We start from the raw sequence: 17,467 nt of genomic DNA on the forward strand, positions 1-17,467 counted from the left end.
AAATACACTGTGGTATAAAGTTTAAAAAATATCATTATATTCAATTAAAGCACCACTGAAGTATTTCTTTTTTTTTTTAAATAAAATTATATTTCCTGTTCATACTGTTTTTTCCTGAAGTGTATCTACATTTAATCACACAACGTGCATCATTGTATTTCAGTTCTTGTCATATTCAACATTTAATTATGACGGCTGAGTATCAATTTAATTTTTTCAGGACTGTATATACTGTAAATACTTTTTCACTTTATAAAACCCCCGTGGGTGGAACAAGTATGCAAATCCTTAATTAAAAGTTCAGTACAGTACTGTAGCTGTACCACACTGAAGAAAAAAAACTGCATTACAAAAATAAAAAATCCTACATTCAAAATATTGCTTATGTAAAAGTATGGAAGTACTATCTGCACAATGTACTTTAAGATTTAAAAGTATTGGTAATCTGCATTGAGCAGCATTTTAATAAGAGATCATTTGAACTACTTTATAAACTGTAGGTTCATTATTCTCTAAGATGATCATTCAGTGAGTGTACGTATGTGAAATCTTAATCTGCTATGTAACTATTAGCTGTCAAATAAATCTAGTGAAGTAGAAATATAAAGTGGGCTACAATAGATGTACTCAAGTAAAGTAATTATTTAAATTACAGTACTTGTGTAAATGTACCTAGTTATTCTCCACCAACACCATTTTTCTTTTTTTTATTTAACAAAAGAAGCCAAAGTATTGAATGTTGTCTAAAATACTGGCACAAGAACAAGAACTTTAACTGAATAAATGCAAAATGGCAGAAAAGTTAAGAAGAGGGTGAAAGTGACGAGGAAAATAACGTCAGCTTTACACAACACTAATGTTGACGTGAAATTTGAACAAATAAATCGCCGTATTGTTTTCAAAATATCACACACAGCTTATTCCATTTCAACGTTTTACTGATTTGGCAAAGTTTTAAAAACAGATTATGTCATTTCACAGCTTTAAATACAAGAAGCATATTTATTAATGATAATATAAAACAAGTAATGAAACATTTTCAAAGTCATTAGCCTACATGACATTCCTCAATACACTGACAAGAAAACAGCGATACCAGTTACTATAATAGCATTATTTTTTTTCAATATAGGACAAGAGGGAAGAGATAGAGGAACAGAAAATCAAGAGTAGGTTTGGTCACTTTCCAGAAAGAGAGAACAGATTAGTAAAGTAGTAAAGAGAGACAGAAATGAAGAGACATATTAAAATTGGCACATTCATAGTACGTCAGGGTGTGCAGTAGTTAATAGGGTTGCTACACCGAAGGAGGAAGAGGGAACCGTTGAAGGATAGGAGGTTCGAGTTTAGGGACCATGCAGTGAGTTCAGGCTGTTGTTGTCATTAGTGGTTACAACCGCAACAAAGATGGCTGCCGGGGTGACAGTAAAGCACTGATGCATCCAGCTGTTTTTGATCTCAAACAGCTTATCCCTCCGTCTATCACTGTTTTTGGCAACATGAATAACTCCTCTCCTTCCCCAGAAGGGAGGTGTTCCAGTTAAAGTCTGTTTGTTTTTTTTGAAAGAAGAAAATGTACATTTTCTGCAAATGCTTCTCACGTTGCTGTTCTGAATTCATGCGGGCTGACGCAACCGACACATCATCACCAATCTGGAGTTCTCAAATGTATCCCGGAACAGCTGCGCTCTGTCCAGTAACAGTACTCGAGGCATAACAAAGGGGAAGAAGAGGGGCGTAGTTTGACATTCAGGCACTCTTGAACAGCCACACTGCAACACTGTAAAAGGTCAGAGGTCAGACAGAGTGCGTTCATGCGGCGTCGGACCAGGCGTCACCACACAGAGACTCAGATGCACACAAACGCACATGCTCACATGTGCAAGCAAAGGAGCACCTTTAAATGCAAGCGCGCGCACACACACACACACTGACTCACGCACACACATTTCCACGATAAAAACAAAGGAGAAACAAAGATTTCAGTCCCAAATGGTCCTTCTCTGCCTTCCTCTCCCATAGATTGGATCAGTGGTCCCTCTCAGTGCCGGTTCATGTTAACATTACTAATGTTAAAGTAGCTTCGCAGTTAAAGTAGCTTCATATCAGTAGCGTTTCAATGACACTGCAGTGGTGCTTCAAACTGGTTTGTCCAGTCGCCAGCGGCAGTCCTTCCAGGAGGGGATTAAAACACGGGTTCGATTCCCCCTCCGTTTGTTACAGCTCCCCCTTTCAGGTAAGTGCAAAAAACCATCATCATCATCATCATCCTCAACAACAATCTTGTCATTTTTCTTCATCTTCGTCAGTGCCTGTGCCAATGCTGCCCAACATCATCCAAGCATCGGCATCTAGACAGATCCAAGATCAGTATTCAGCAGGAGAATACGCTCTGCTTCAAATCAGTGGCAAGTGTCAAGAGCAGTCATAAGGGCTTGTCAATCACTGTCACACCTGTGGTCAAAAACAACAAGTAAGACGTGTGCATCGCTATCGCCACATGTGGTATCATTTTCATACATAGCAAATGTAAATGTTAAGTATAAATGTGAAACAATGAAAGGAAATCAAAACAAAGGGCTTTTATATCCACTATAGGTAACTGTTAAAATAGTTGTAATACTTTCTATCTTACTAGGACTTCCTCATTGTTATCTTATTAGACAATTTGTGTGAAATTGTCATATATACAAATTCTTGAGTTATGGCCAAACACATGATTTGTGAGGTAACAGTAACCGTTGACCAAAATTCTTATCAGTTCATCTATGAGTCCAAGAGGACATTTGTGCCAAATTTAAAGAGATTCCCTCCAGGCCTTCCCGAGATATTGTGTTCACAAGAATGTGACGGACGGAAAACCCCAAATCATAATGCATAAAAATGCCATTTTAACATATTATGTAATGCTGTAATTGATGTGAAAAGTAGAAGTGTTTAAAATGAAGTACAGGTATATGTATAATAACATATATATAAAACAGTAACCAGTTATGGATTTTGTTATGATTTTGATATAGTTCTCCTAAAGGTTGATAAAATAAAATAATACTGAGCCGTGGCCATAACGTCAACCTTTTACAAAAGTAACCTCTCATTGCAGTTTGAATACAAAATGCTACGTTTTCAGTATTATGTTCATTATGTGTTTCTCTACACACCTGCATAGCTGCGTCCTGTGCTCATGCAGGTCGGCAGAAGTGTCCACTTGTCCGAGTTTGGATTGTAGAACTCAACAGAGGCCAAATTGCAGCTGCCGTCGTCTCCTCCCACCACATACAGTATGTTGTTTACGGCACACACACCTGAAAACACACACACACACACACACACACACACACACACACACACACACACACACACACACACACACACACACACACACACACACACACACACACACACACACACAATTAAGATTAATATACGTCTAACGTCTCACACCTGAGGATCTCTGCTGGACAAACTGTCTGCATTACCTGCGTTGCGTCGACACATGTTCATGTCAGCTACCTGCCGCCAGCTGTTAGACGCCGGGTCATAAACTTCACAGCTCTTCCTCACCAGTGGACCATCATGACCCCCCACAGCATACAGTAAACCTTTTAACACACCTACACCTGAGGGAAGACACCGGACACAAGATCTGGTCACCATTTCTGTCTTATCATGAATTTCCATCACTGAGTAACAATGATCTTTTCTTTTTGTTTTGATGGATAAATCTGTGAGAGACACACACACACACACACACACACACACACACACACACACACACACACACACACACACACACACACACACACACACACACACACACACACACACACACACACACACACCTGCTCCACTGCGTCTCGTGCCCATCTCTGCGATGTAGCTCCATGCGTTGCTTTTAGGGTTGTAAGATTCTACTGTACTCAGACATTGTCTGGTCGCACCATCATAGCCTCCAACTGCATACAGGATCCCTGAAGAAGAAAAAAAACATGACACACATGCAATTCATAACTTACAATAATAGAAACACATTAAAAAACATTATGTAGCCTTGAAGGAAATCAAAGTTTGTAAAGCTAAAATTTTGAAAGTTTTGATGCATTTTAACAATACTTTTTTTGATATTGTATTTTTAGTATTTTGCTATTTAAGTATTAACTTTTACTTTGTTGGTTATGTACTTATTCATCTTTCCGATTTCCTTCTTCTTGTGACGCTCCTCTGTAAACTTCTGTTTTGAAATAAAACTATATAAATAAAGTATGCTTGCTAGATTAAGTGTCCTTCATTGTTTGATGATTCTTAGTTGATGAGGGTCAACTTGTGCTGTTTGCCAGTTTCATAGACTAAAAGAGGGCAATAATGCATTATTGTATCGCGCCTCAAGTCAATTCCTGACCATACAAACTCTGGCTTCAACACCTTGGGTTGTTTCAAAATAAAAACAAGTCATGTGTTTGCAAAAAAATGCATTCCTTGCAGGACTATTGTATGGTTTATAAAGCGTTTCTAACATTTTTGATCTGTTCCTAAATACTGACTGTAAAACTGAACTGGGAGTTGTATTCACCATTGACAACACCCACTCCTACACTGCTTCGTCGGGTACTCATGGGTAACACATGGAACCACTCGTCTGTCTTTGCGTTGTACGCCTCGATTGTCGACAAACCTGCAAACACACACACACGCACACACACACACACACACACACGTATCAAAAACACCATGCACAATCACATATTATATAACTTCCTGTTGTTACACAAAGCAAAAGCCTGTAGGGATTTAATGTCTTGAACTCAAACTCTCACTGATAACTGTAATCTAATCTAAATGTGTTAATGTCACAGTCACACAGCTGTACCTGTGCTGCCGTCAAAGCCCCCCACAGCGTACAGGAGACCGTTGAGCACAGCAGCACCGAGCGTTGAGCGACGGTCTTGCATGCTGCTGACGCTCGTCCATCGGTCCATCATCGGGTCGTAACAGTCGACCGTCCGGACACGTAAAGAACCGTTGAAACCACCGACTGCATACACACACCCACCCACGTATACCACACCTAAAAAGTAAGAACACAGGAAATACTCAGGTAAAAAACACAAATATATAGGAAAAAAAACACACTCGCACACAAACAGCCTGGTGCAGTGAGTCTGAATGTTGAAGCAAACTCAAGAGTGGGAATGTCATGAAGTGCGGTCTGGCTGCACAATTAATCAAAGTTTCATCAATATTGCAATATGGCCTAATGCAATTTGCAAATTGCAGGAGGCACAATGTTTATTCAAGGCGAAATATGGGTCAAAATACCATTTTGAATTGTGCTGCAGAGATGTCCTGGCCTCCACATTATAATCTACAAACTTTAGAAAATTATTTTGTTTGGTAAAGATCCCTGCAAAAAATCCCAACATAATCATTGTAATGAAAATAATGATGTAAAAATGATCATTCCCTCTAATATAATATTGCAATTGCAAAATCAGGCACAAAAATCCCATTTGGATTAAGTTGGGTCGAGGTCACACTATATTTTGTAAATTTCCCCTTGAAGATCAATTAAGTATTTTTTTTTATTGAAAATGTCACTAAAAACACAAGTTTATCCACACTGGACACTTCAGTGTGAATTTCAATACATTTTTGTTGATGTTACAACCTTGAAACAAACAACAAAATTGTTTTCCTCCGTGCGTCATCACAGTGTGTCCGACCTTTGGGCATATGTGGTAGAAAATAGGCGGAAACATGCCACCAGGGGTTATGATGAACGAGCGATGCTGTTCGCCCAGATCACTTTTTAATATGCACAATACTGAAGCCAAACAAGAATGCCTAAGAATATGGATTTTGATCGCAAATGGATTGAATTTCAGTGCCAAGACAGCCAAGATCTGACCTGAGAGCATCAAAAAGACAAAAGTTACCACAGTCTGCAGCTGTGTTTGTACTTCTAAACTGAATACATCCTAATGGGTCGACCAAACCTCCTCTTTTTCATGATTTTGGAGGAAATATATTCTTTGTAACCCTCAGTGTCCTCCATTTTACTGTGTGGTGCTGAATTTTGTAAGAATGTGTTCAGGTGAACCTTGTTCACTCATAAAATCTGGAAGCATGGCCACAGCGTACAAGGTATTTGTGTTCATGTCTTCATCAGTTATATATCTATAATATATCTAGATATATATATATATATATATATATCTATATATATCTCTTGAACTAGACCGATGCTGGTAAACTGGACAGGTTGCACGATATATTACCTGTGTTTTTAGACCCACCAGAAGGCCTCAACACTGCAATGCTTACCAGTAAACCATGTATGTTATTAATCACAGATTTATTCAAGTTGTTCAGATACAGTATATTTAATATTAACCTTGTATGCTATTTGCTTAAAACGCCGGTAATGTATCGTACAACCTGTCCATTTTACCAGCAGTATTTACATTTTATCGGCAGTTAGAGGGCAAAGTCCTGCTGATTTTATTAATTTAATATTTCCAAGATGATGAGGAACACCTGAATGCAACATCATTTTGGTGACTTGGGGCGTAGGTGACGGTTTAGAGTGGCGTTCAGGTGCTCTGATGGAACCACGCTCTTCAGATGATCCAGCTCTTTAACGGTGAAGCTGTGCATGTTGTTGTTGTTGTTGTCATTGATGTGTTCCTACCTGCTCTGCACCTCCTGGTTGGGAGTTCGGCCACCTGGTACCATCGCTGCTCCTCAAAGTCATAACATTCAACACTGCGGATGGCCTTGGGAGCTTGGCCTCCGACCACAACCATCACCTACACAGAACAGGAACAGCAGAGCCATTACGTGACGAAGTGTATGACAACTGTTGTTGTTTTCTTATTAGCTAAGAGTAGCAGAGGGTGTGTGAATACCTTAGGACAGCAGGCTGGAGTCCTCATGCGTGTGCGTGCAGTTTTCATCAGAGCTCTCTGGTCAGCTGGCAGCAGGTGGTACTTCATGGCCTCAATGAGGTAGTCTTTACACGCACTGCTGTTCTTAATCAGAGACTCCTCCTCCACCCGCTGACACAACCAAAACAGTGAGAGAGGAGCCAGTCAGCCAACTGGATTAACAAAATACTGCAGCGTGTTGTGACACAGCAGCTGAGTCACAGAAGTAACTGTATACCTAGAATCATATAAACTAAAATCAAAGCAAACATACATGATATAAATCCAAAACCAAGACTAGCTCTGATTCTACTGACAAACCTAATGTTTATTGGCACTTAACATATTTATCTTTAGATTTTACCTGAACAATGTTAATAGTACAAAGAGATTAAATGTGAGTTCTCTAAGTTAGATAACATCCAGTGTTGCATTGTGGGGAGTGCACTGTGTGTTTCCTTGATAGGATGTAGACTGCCAGACCTTCCCCATTATAAAGACTAATGTAAATCATCAAACATCAAAACAACTGATCAAACATCAGTGTGGTTAGCTGCTAATCAAAGATCAACTCATTAAAAACAGAGCCAAATACTTGTCCAAGATGAGGCAATGTCCAACCAATGATAGTTTCATTTGACTCTACACTACACAACATAAAGAACGCCGAGCATTTGAAGTAGTATTAAATAAGTAGCAGTATTAGGGAAAAAAATAATTCTGATGTTATTTTGCCACCTCCCCCCTGTTTCAAAAGCAGCAGAAAAAAACAAGTTGGACAACTGGATACGTAGCAACATGTTGCCTGGCTGTATGTTACTGACAACACACTGTTGCTCTGTCATTAGCTTAGCTGTGGTCCAATGTTCAGGATGAAGCCTGTGTTGTCTGTGTCAGTCACATGATCATTTAAACCCCATTGCTTTGTCCTCAGACGCAGTGGTTTAAACTGCACCTGTGGTTTAGTCTGAACCTGATTAACTACCGTAGAGTCCACTGTATCTGAAGCTTAACTTCAACCTGCTGCAAACCTGGTTAAAGGTCATATGCGTCAGGGTAAAGACAGATTCATACAGCTACGATCATTTTAATCATTTCTAAAATTTCAATGACGCTCAGCGGAAGTTCGGTCAGGAAGACTATCTTTACACTCACAGATCTCTCCTTCCCTCTGTCAGCTGATTGTGGGCTGATTCTGCCACTAAGCCAATCACATAGTTGTTGTCAAAATGTAAAAACTGCTCTCCTCTTTTCTGCTATCAGTTGTCATAGCAGAATGAACCGACGCAACCCTCCTCCACCCCATTCACTTCCAGTCTTCATCATATCCAGTGCCCAGTCCTGCTACTCATCCCATCACTGGATCTTCATCACCACCACCACTACCAGTGTCTAGACTCCAGGGGGAATATTCTTGATCTAACCACAGCATCACTACCCCCTTTTAATATACTGCGTCATCATGGGGTCCAATCACCAAAGTCTCTCCTGATTGAAATTATTTTACCATGTATGTTCTTCTGAAGGCAACACTATCAGCAAGTGTCCAACTAGAGTCTAGTTATTACAATTAAAGGTGTCACTTCCTCCAAAAGACATTTTTGATGACAGAAACTGATTATCTGACCAACAAATGACCAGTTGTTAACTAATCCACCGCCACAAGGGAGGATGTGTGGTCAGTTTGCCCTTAATGTAGCAAAAGCAAAAAAAAATCATGTATGTGTATTTTCAGACTCCATTGTTTATTCTGTATATTTAACAGATTATTGATACTGTAGATAGATTGTAAACAAAGGAAACAAAGGGGCAAATGTGCGACAATATGATGTACAATTCACATGAATATTTAGATCAATGTTACTTAATGGTAGTGACAATCAACGGTCCCATTTACAACATGTTTCAATGAATTCATTGTCACTGCTGTAAGTCATCAGGCCCCTGACATGGGTGAGAATCTCAATAATTGTCGCATTCACGCGTAACGATTCATTCTACAACAGTGTGGAAATGTGAACAACAGTGGAAACAAACTAGTCAGATGCAAAGTGACAGATCAGCAGTCAGTCAGTTTAAGAGCACAAACAGAAGCATACAGATGCGGCAGCTCATACCTGCACCAGGTATTCTCTGGAGAGCAGCGGCAGGCGAACATGTTCCATCAGGTGAGCCAAGTGTTCCTGCCGGACGTCTTTATCGTGGTTGACCCAAGCTATCACCGCCTCAAACACCTGCACAGTGAGGTACACAGAGACACGTGAAGCACATCAGGTACAACCGTTTGCTCGTGCTGTCCTACCTGCGTATATTGAGTAGAGTGAATGTGTGTATACCTTCTCCTCCGTGGGGATGGTGAGCTTGTCGCTGGCGATCAGGCTGGACACTTGCTCCATGCCCAAATTGAGGAACTCTTCACTCCCAACCACCTCGGCGAAATGTTGCTCTGTCAGCAAAAGCACGGAATGAAAATAACTACCCTGCAGATGAACATATCTTTTTTTTTTCTACTCTTAACATCATCATCGGGTGTATCTGGTTAAACCTGTTCTCATTCCGTCTCATCCACCGTCCCACATCCTCCAGGATACACACTAACCCATTTTAGTGGAGCAACTGCAACAGCTGTTCACACACACACACACACACACACACACACACACACACACACACACACACACACACACACACACACACACACACACACACACACACACACACACAAAGTAGAGATATGCACACACAAACCTGCGTAGCTGTTGGCCTGTGTAAGGAGCTGAGAGCAGGCGTGTAGGTCAGCGAAAGCTCGTATCCCCAGACAGTTGGATGGATGAAGCTGAGAGCTCAAGAACTCGCAACAAGCCTTTTTCACCTCGTTCAACTGGAGCAGGCCGGCTGCAGGTAGCAATGCCTGTCAAACACACACACAGAAATTTGAACTACAATGCAGATTAATTAAATTAAAGGGGTGACAGGCTGGTTTGGTGTGTTGAGACACCATCTTTACGTCAGATGATTACAGGTTCAGTCACTCAAAATGACCAGCTTGTTGAGACTTGTCTGTTCAAATGCATACGAGTAGATTTACAGTACAAGGTCTGAGTTTCCAAACTGAACTGTAAATTACAGCAGCAAGAACGCCTGAGCTCCTTTTAGTTTAGTTTTTAAACTTTTATACTTTCCAAAAGAGTGAATTTCCCTGAAAGCAAGGCAGGAGTTTAAAAGATTAGCTAAGGTGCTCAACATATGATCAAGTGAAACAAATAGATGCTCGTAATCTACAGTTCTCTAGTCTCAGCAGCATCATGAAGAGAGACAATTCCCATTTTAAAGATGCAGGATCCGACATAGTTGAGCATTTTGATTGCCTCTTAATGGCTCTCAATAGGTAAAAGCAACAAAAAATAAGACAAAATCTAGTACATTTTTGTTTACTGAAATGGTACCGTTCATTGTTTCATTAATTTCTGTTGAAATGGGTTGTCAGGACAGGAGTTAACAGTTAGGGATTAATCTGAAAGTGCAAACCAATGGGTTTGGTTATCAGTTTTGGAAAAAAGGCAGTTTCAGTTCACTTTCGTGTGTGAAAGTGTGCACATGTTCATGAGAAAGGTGGGACATTTCAGAAGTTTGTGATCACTTCACTGGATGGGTATTTAGTTTACTCCTGTTAGTGCAAGTCACCGTTTTCTAGGGCTGTCTTTGACCAAAGAAATTCTTAGTCGACTAGCACTGATAGGATTTGTCGACTCACCGAGAAAATCGAATGAGTCGTACAATACAACCAGTGAAATCAACTAACTGACAAACAAATACTGTGATACCGTGTACAGCCAAATGTACCAGTGTTAAAGACAAAATGCCCTCAGTGTTTATGTGAGTAGAAATGTGTGTGTGTGTGTGTGTGTGTGTGTGTGTGTGTGTGTGTGTGTGTGTGTGTGTGTGTGTGTTTACCTGCACGTTATCCTCTGTGACTTGTATCTCTGCTGTGTAGATGTAGTCGACCAGCAGGCCCAGAGTCCAACCGTCCATCTCCTTTATCCTCACTCGCTTCGCCCGGCTCTCTGCCATCTCACCTGTCGGTAGACATCCATTACCAGAGAGAACAATGCGAAACACAGGGTGAAACAAGATCCTGCCAGATGTCCAGCAGCACGAATGGCAGCGAGTCCTCACCTGTGAACATAGCGTGGAAGTACGGGCTCCCAGCAGCCAGAACCACCCTGTGAGCAGCGATCTCTACATCCTCCGCCACTATGGTCACGTCGCACAACAAGCTCTGGCTGTTTGGGCATTTAGGAGACGGACAGGTGAGAGATTACAATTATAAAAAGTTTAAAAGGGTCGCACCCAAGAGGACAACAGAGAACTGGAAAGAGAAGAGTGTGCATCACCTGCGCAGCTCGTTCATGACTTTGAACGCCTTCCTCATGTGCCGAGGGTTGAGCGTGACAGGACCTTGTCTCTCGACGCCATCTTCTTTGTCCAGAGCGTGTGGACAAAGTCTGGTGCATCTGTGAGGGACGGTACGGATGCACAACATTACTGAGGGCAGACATCGGACGGTAGCGTGTTCTTACATACAGGAAGTATAGTAAGTGATAATGCACAGTGATGTGTCCTGATACATGAATATAGCTGTTATGTTCTACAGCAGGACATTTTAGAGTGCGTTACCTTTCATATACGATGTCCACTTAAAACAAGAAAAATCAGACGCTGTGTTCAAATCGTCTCTGAAGTTTGTTTCACCAACAAGAGTTGGTTTAACTGTTAGCAATTAACACATACTGTTGCTACCGGTGCCCTCAGTTTAATATGCCTATATTAACTTTAAAATTTATTTCGAAGTGTCGTTTCACCCAAATTACAAAAAATATCAAGCCATGTAGATCATTTGGGTTTTATTTTTCCAGGTTTTAAGAGATTTCTGCCTCCATTTTAATGCAATAGAGGTGAATGGATTTGTATTTTTGCAGTGCTCACAGTATCTCATTCACAACCATAAGAGGTGAATAAAAAAAAAAAAAAGTTTGAGATATACAGTTAGGTCCATAAATATTGACACAATTTTCATCATTTTGGCTTTGTACACCACCACAATGGATTTTGAAAGAAACAATCAGGATGTGCTTTAAGTGCAGACTTTCAGCTTTAATTTGAGGGTATTTACATCCCAATCAGGTGAACGGTGTAAGAATTACAACACATTTTATATGTGGCCCCTCCTTTTTAAGGGACCAAAAGTAATTGGACAAACTAACATAATCATAAATGTAATTGTCACTTTTAATACTTGGTTGCAAATCCTTTGCAGTCAATGACAGCCTGAAGTCTGGAACCCATAGACATCACCAGATGCTGGATTTCATCCCTGGTGATGCTCTGCCAGGCCTCTACTGCAACTGTCTTCAGTTCCTGCTTGTTCTTGGGGCATTTTCCCTTCAGTTTTGTCTTCAGCAAGTGAAATGCATGCTCAATTGGATTCAGGTCAGGTGATTGACTTGGCCATTGCAGAACATTCCACTTCTTTGCCTTAAAAAGCTCTTTGGTTGCTTTCGCAGCATGCTTCGGGTCATTGTCCATCTGCACTGTGAAGCGCCGTCCAATGAGTTCTGAAGCATTTGGCTGAATATGAGCAGATAATATTGCCCGAAACACTTCAGAATTCATCCTACTGCTTTTGTCAGCAGTCACATCATCAATAAATACAAGGGAACCAGTTCCATTGGCAGCCATACATGCCCACGCCATAACACTACCTCCACCATGCTTCACTGATGAGGTGGTATGCTTTGGATCATGAGCAGTTCCTTCCCTTCTCCATACTCTTCTCTTCCCATCATTCTGGTACAAGTTGATCTTTGTCTCATCTGTCCATAGGATGTTGTTCCAGAACTGTACAGGCTCTTTTAGATGTTTTTTGGCAAACTCTAATCTGGTCTTCCTGTTTTTGAGGCTCACCAATGGTTTACATCTTGTGGTGAACCCTCTGTATTTACTCTGGTGAAGTCTTCTCTTGATTGTTGACTTTGACACAGATACGCCTACCTCCTGGAGAGTGTTCTTGATCTGGACAACTGTTGTGAAGGGGTTTTTCTTCACCAGGGAAATAATTCTTCTGTCATCCACCACAGTTGTTTTCCGTGGTCTTCCAGGTCTTTTGGTGTTGCTGAGCTCACCAGTGCGTTCTTTCTTTTTAAGAATGTGCCAAACAGTTGATTTGGCCACACCCAATGTTTTTGCTATCTCTCTGATAGGTTTGTTTCGATTTTTCAGCCTAATGATGGCGTGCTTCACTGATAGTGACAGCTCTTTGGACTTCATATTGAGAGTTGACAGCAACAGATTCCAAACACAAATACCACACTTGAAATGAACTCTAGACCTTTTATCTGCTCCTTGTCAATTAAATGACGAGTGAATAACACACACCTGGCCATGGAACAGCTGAGCAGCCAATTGTCCAATTACTTTTGGTCCCTTAAAAAGGAGGGGCCACATATAAAATGTGTTGTAATTCCTACACCGTTCACCTGATTGGGATTTAAATACCCTCAAATTAAAGCTGAAAGTCTGCACTTAAAGCACATCCTGATTGTTTCATTCAAATCCATTGTGGTGGTGTACAGAGCCAAAATGATGAAAATTGTGTCAATGTCCAAATATTTATGGACCTAACTGTAGGTATGAGATGTTCTTGACACCTGACAATCAGAAACAAGTATTTTCCACAACTATGACCTAAAATAATGTAAACACTGCAAACAGGACTTTAACTAGGTTTGCATCACAACAGGTTGAATGTCACTTAGCAGCATTAGAGGCTATAAAGTGCTGAATCTGCAGGTGCAGGAGTAAAATAAAGCACTGAATTGTTTTCAGTTTACTTCATGTCTTTAAGGGAAGAATGCGTATAGATCATTACAATAATACCAAACACAAACACACAACACATGGAGAAAAAGAAACAGAGGTCACCAGGGGTATGACTGATCATTATGTGACAAATGGTGCTCTGGCATGAAACCTACAATGAGTCAGCACTGTAGGATGATCTGCAACTGTGATTTGGTTACTTCACAGTTAAAGTGTCGATTCACCCAAATTTACCTCTAGAACTTTCTAGCCATGTGGTTTTGACTTTGTTTTCTGAGGTTTTGAGATGTTGCTCTGCTTCCACCAGAATACAATATTTTCTACAACAGACACATGAAAACTGTTACGCGTGATATTTCAGCCCGCTCTCATTCCCGGGGCATCGAATATCGACGCTTTGTCGCGCCCAACGGCGTCTGACTTCGACTCAAAAGGCACCTTTTAGCATCTGTATGAGACGCACCGGGCTTTCAAGTAACTACAACGTAAACCATCCACGTCATTATAAGACGCTCAGAGAAAATGCTCCGGGAGTCTGACGACGCAGTTTGAAGAAAACACAAACAGGTGAGGATGGGTCAAACAAATACAGGACTTTCGACCAGGACGCCGGTGTCGGGTTATTTTGAAGTTACGTTAGTGAGGTTTGTGTACTTATGTAATGTTGTTTACGTACTTACTTTAAGACCAAGGGGTCTGACAAATCATCAGTGTGTGACGAGTTGGAATGAGAATGTGTTGGTTACGTATCTGAGTAGTTGAACAATTGATCGTTGAGAGAGATGGTGTAGCTGTTATTTTTCCAATGCCGTGAGTGACACAAATTAAATTCCATGAACCTCCTATTGCGGTGCAGAACAAGACTGCATCCTCCAAAAAACACTGTTGAATCAACACCTCTGTAAAACAGTTTAGACTAAAACCGAACAGTTTCATGGCCGACCTGTTGTAGTAACCTGCACTAGTTTTGTCCAGGACCTACTAAACTGGCGCTACCACCCACCTCAAACCCTTTGAGCAGTTTTATGTACCCTTTTGCTTCCAAGTTACCATGAAGTAAAGACCCAACCCAACAAGTACTCTGCTGGAATAATACTAACTGGCACCAGCTTTTATATGAGTCAATTGGTTTGAGGTGATTTGATCAAAACCACCACTTTATTTAGGAATATGCTCCATGTGAGCTCAATGTAAACTAATAAATAAGGTCTTCTGATTTTGCCTTTTGTAAGACAGGGCCACAACAACAGCTAATAATACAGGCTGGTCATTGTTGATTTTGTGCCTTAGCTCCCTAACAAATTAGCAATTAATTAAATCACCTGGCTCCTGGGGGTCCGGATGATAAACCAGCCTCAATCTAATAAAGTGTCCGGTGAGTGTGAATTTATAGATGCTGCACATCTGAGGCACATCCAACTACAAATACACAAACATCTAATATTCAGCTCTACTGAATGGAATAAGTATTCAGATATTTTACTTCAGTAAAAGTACCATACATTTATGTAAAAACACTCCCTCATTCAAAATCCTACTTAAGTTGAAGACATATTATCAGTCAAATGTATTCTATTAAAGTATCAAAGTACTCGTTCTGCAAAACAATTACCCTCATGAATGATATACGCATTATTGTGTATTATATCATTAAATTGTTAATACTGATGCATCAAGTTGCATTTACTGTTGTAGCTGGTCAAGTTAGATTTTAATTACTTTAAATAAAGTTAGCTAGTTCAGTCCAGTGGTTCCAAACCGAGGGGTTGGGGGCCTTTAAAGAGTCACAAGATAAATCTCAGGGGTCATGAGATGATTAATGGGAGAGGAAATAAAAAAAGGACAACGTTACACTGATTTGAAAGTTTAGACTTCCTCTTATTCTAAGATGAATTGTGAGAAAATGGTTGGAAGCCACTGATGAAATTGTATTTTCTATAAGCTTATCATATATTTTGTGTGTCAAATTTCAATCTGAAACTACAAACTATAACTGTCATATAAATGCAGTGGAATGAAAAGTACAACATTTCTGAAATTTGGTGGAGTAGAAGTATAAAAGAGAAAGAAATAGAAATTACTAAAGTAAAGTACAAGTACCTCAAAACTGTAAATGTAGGCTACTTTCGACACAAATATGGGATACATATAATCATGCTGCTCATGGCAAAATCACGTGGCCTTTGTTTTCTGTCACAAACACACACACACACACACACACACACACACACACACACACACACACACACACACGGCCACCCAGCAGTTGACACACACATCCCCTCTGCCATAAACAAAAACACCTCCGTAATCCCAACAAAACATCGGATTATAACACAACCACAGACAACCCCTCTACCCCCTCAGCCTGCTGCGGACGGGCTCGGCCCCGGCTCTCAGTGACCCGGTCCTCCCCGGTCAGTGAGCAGCCACACCGGCTGGCCGCTGTCGCTCTCAATGCGGCACCATCAGTCAAAGCAGCCACTGGGAAACGTCAGCACACATACACACACACACACACACACACACACACACGCGCGCGCACACACAGTGATTGTTGTTGCACTCACAGCGGATGACTGTCCATGATTCCGGTGTTTTTCAGAGGCTGAAAACTTGGCCCAGCGGCATGCACCATTCCATATCCACAATGTAGTCTCTGATGGGTCTAAATTCAAGCGTGAATCGCGGCGATCAGCTGTCCAGAGGCGGAGAGACGGGCTGACGGCAGCCCCATTAAATCAGCCTGTCTCATAGAAACACACAGCCCGACTGCGGGTGACACTCAGTAACAAACACGTTGCGATTGAAACCCGGCTGTTGTACCGCTGTTGTCTGTTCTGTCGGCCGCCCCAAAGAAAAAAGAGAAAAAAAACACGCCAACCAGCAGCGTCAATGAGGGTTTATTGTGGGGGTTTTGTTCCCCCCCTCTCTCTCCCCTCCTGGGTGTATATGGGTGCGAGAGGCGGACAGGCAGGGCTACCTGTTATTTTCCAATCGCTGATTAAAACGCACAAACAAGGACATGTCGGCAAAGACGGTCCTCCGAGCAGCCAAGGCGTCCCACAAGAAAGCACTGTCTCCCTCTAGCTGTGGGAGACCGACGGGGGGAGGAGGCTCATTGTTGAATTAAACACTCTTTGGGAATAAACAGTGGCGATTTTAGCCTGAAATTGCTGGTGGGGCAATTTTGTATGACGTCATGTCACCGTCACAGAAATAGAGGTAGCTGATTATTATAAGCAGTAGGCCTATATAGACCAGTAAGATATGCTATGGGCTGTATTTTGAGTGCCAGCAGGGAGCAGAAATCCTATTTCAAATACATTTCACATGCTTCAGCGCTCAGCGCGACACAAAGATGTTGCCTATAATACAGCATTAAAGTTAAATGATTGCAACAAAGTAAAACGATTAGACAGACACATAGCTCAAATAACTTGCATAATTTATTAAGCTTGTGGCACACGTGTGGCATACAATATGAAGCGAAAGGCACAACTGAAACAAATAACAGCAACAAAACATGCATGTCCAAACTGAGTCTGCATTAGTAGCATTTCCAAAAAGAAGGCATGGGAAACAGAACAGTGCTCGTTTTGATGTGCTAGCAGTTAGCCATGTATTTCTGTCATACCATTCCGTCTTGAAAGTTCGAGTCGCTT

At 41.1% G+C, this 17,467-nt stretch overlaps 1 protein-coding gene across 2 annotated transcripts; it reads right to left on the reverse strand.

Annotated features, from left to right (window-relative positions):
* Positions 1–982: 982 nt before the first annotated feature.
* klhl2 (kelch-like family member 2) lies at positions 983–16,807 on the reverse strand. 2 transcript variants are annotated; one of them, XM_068727296.1, is made up of 15 exons: positions 16,373–16,807; positions 11,318–11,437; positions 11,100–11,206; positions 10,878–10,999; positions 9,672–9,834; positions 9,260–9,369; positions 9,041–9,157; positions 6,906–7,055; positions 6,689–6,806; positions 4,868–5,065; positions 4,571–4,672; positions 3,843–3,971; positions 3,480–3,620; positions 3,162–3,305; positions 983–2,351 (listed from the first exon to the last, which is right to left on the reverse strand). In XM_068727296.1, the coding sequence occupies exons 1-15, from the start codon at positions 16,438–16,440 to the stop codon at positions 2,287–2,289; spliced, it is 1,854 nt and encodes a 617-aa protein (XP_068583397.1). In that variant the 5' UTR covers positions 16,441–16,807; the 3' UTR covers positions 983–2,286. The 2 variants fall into 2 exon arrangements, with proteins under 2 accessions (XP_068583397.1, XP_068583398.1); XM_068727297.1 differs by having other exon boundaries at positions 983–2,454.
* Positions 16,808–17,467: the final 660 nt, after the last annotated feature.

Source organism: Cebidichthys violaceus, unplaced genomic scaffold, assembly GCF_023349555.1.
Source record: "Cebidichthys violaceus isolate CVI_PGR_0920_01 unplaced genomic scaffold, fCebVio1.0.p SCAF_4, whole genome shotgun sequence".
Lineage (NCBI taxonomy): Eukaryota > Metazoa > Chordata > Actinopteri > Perciformes > Stichaeidae > Cebidichthys > Cebidichthys violaceus.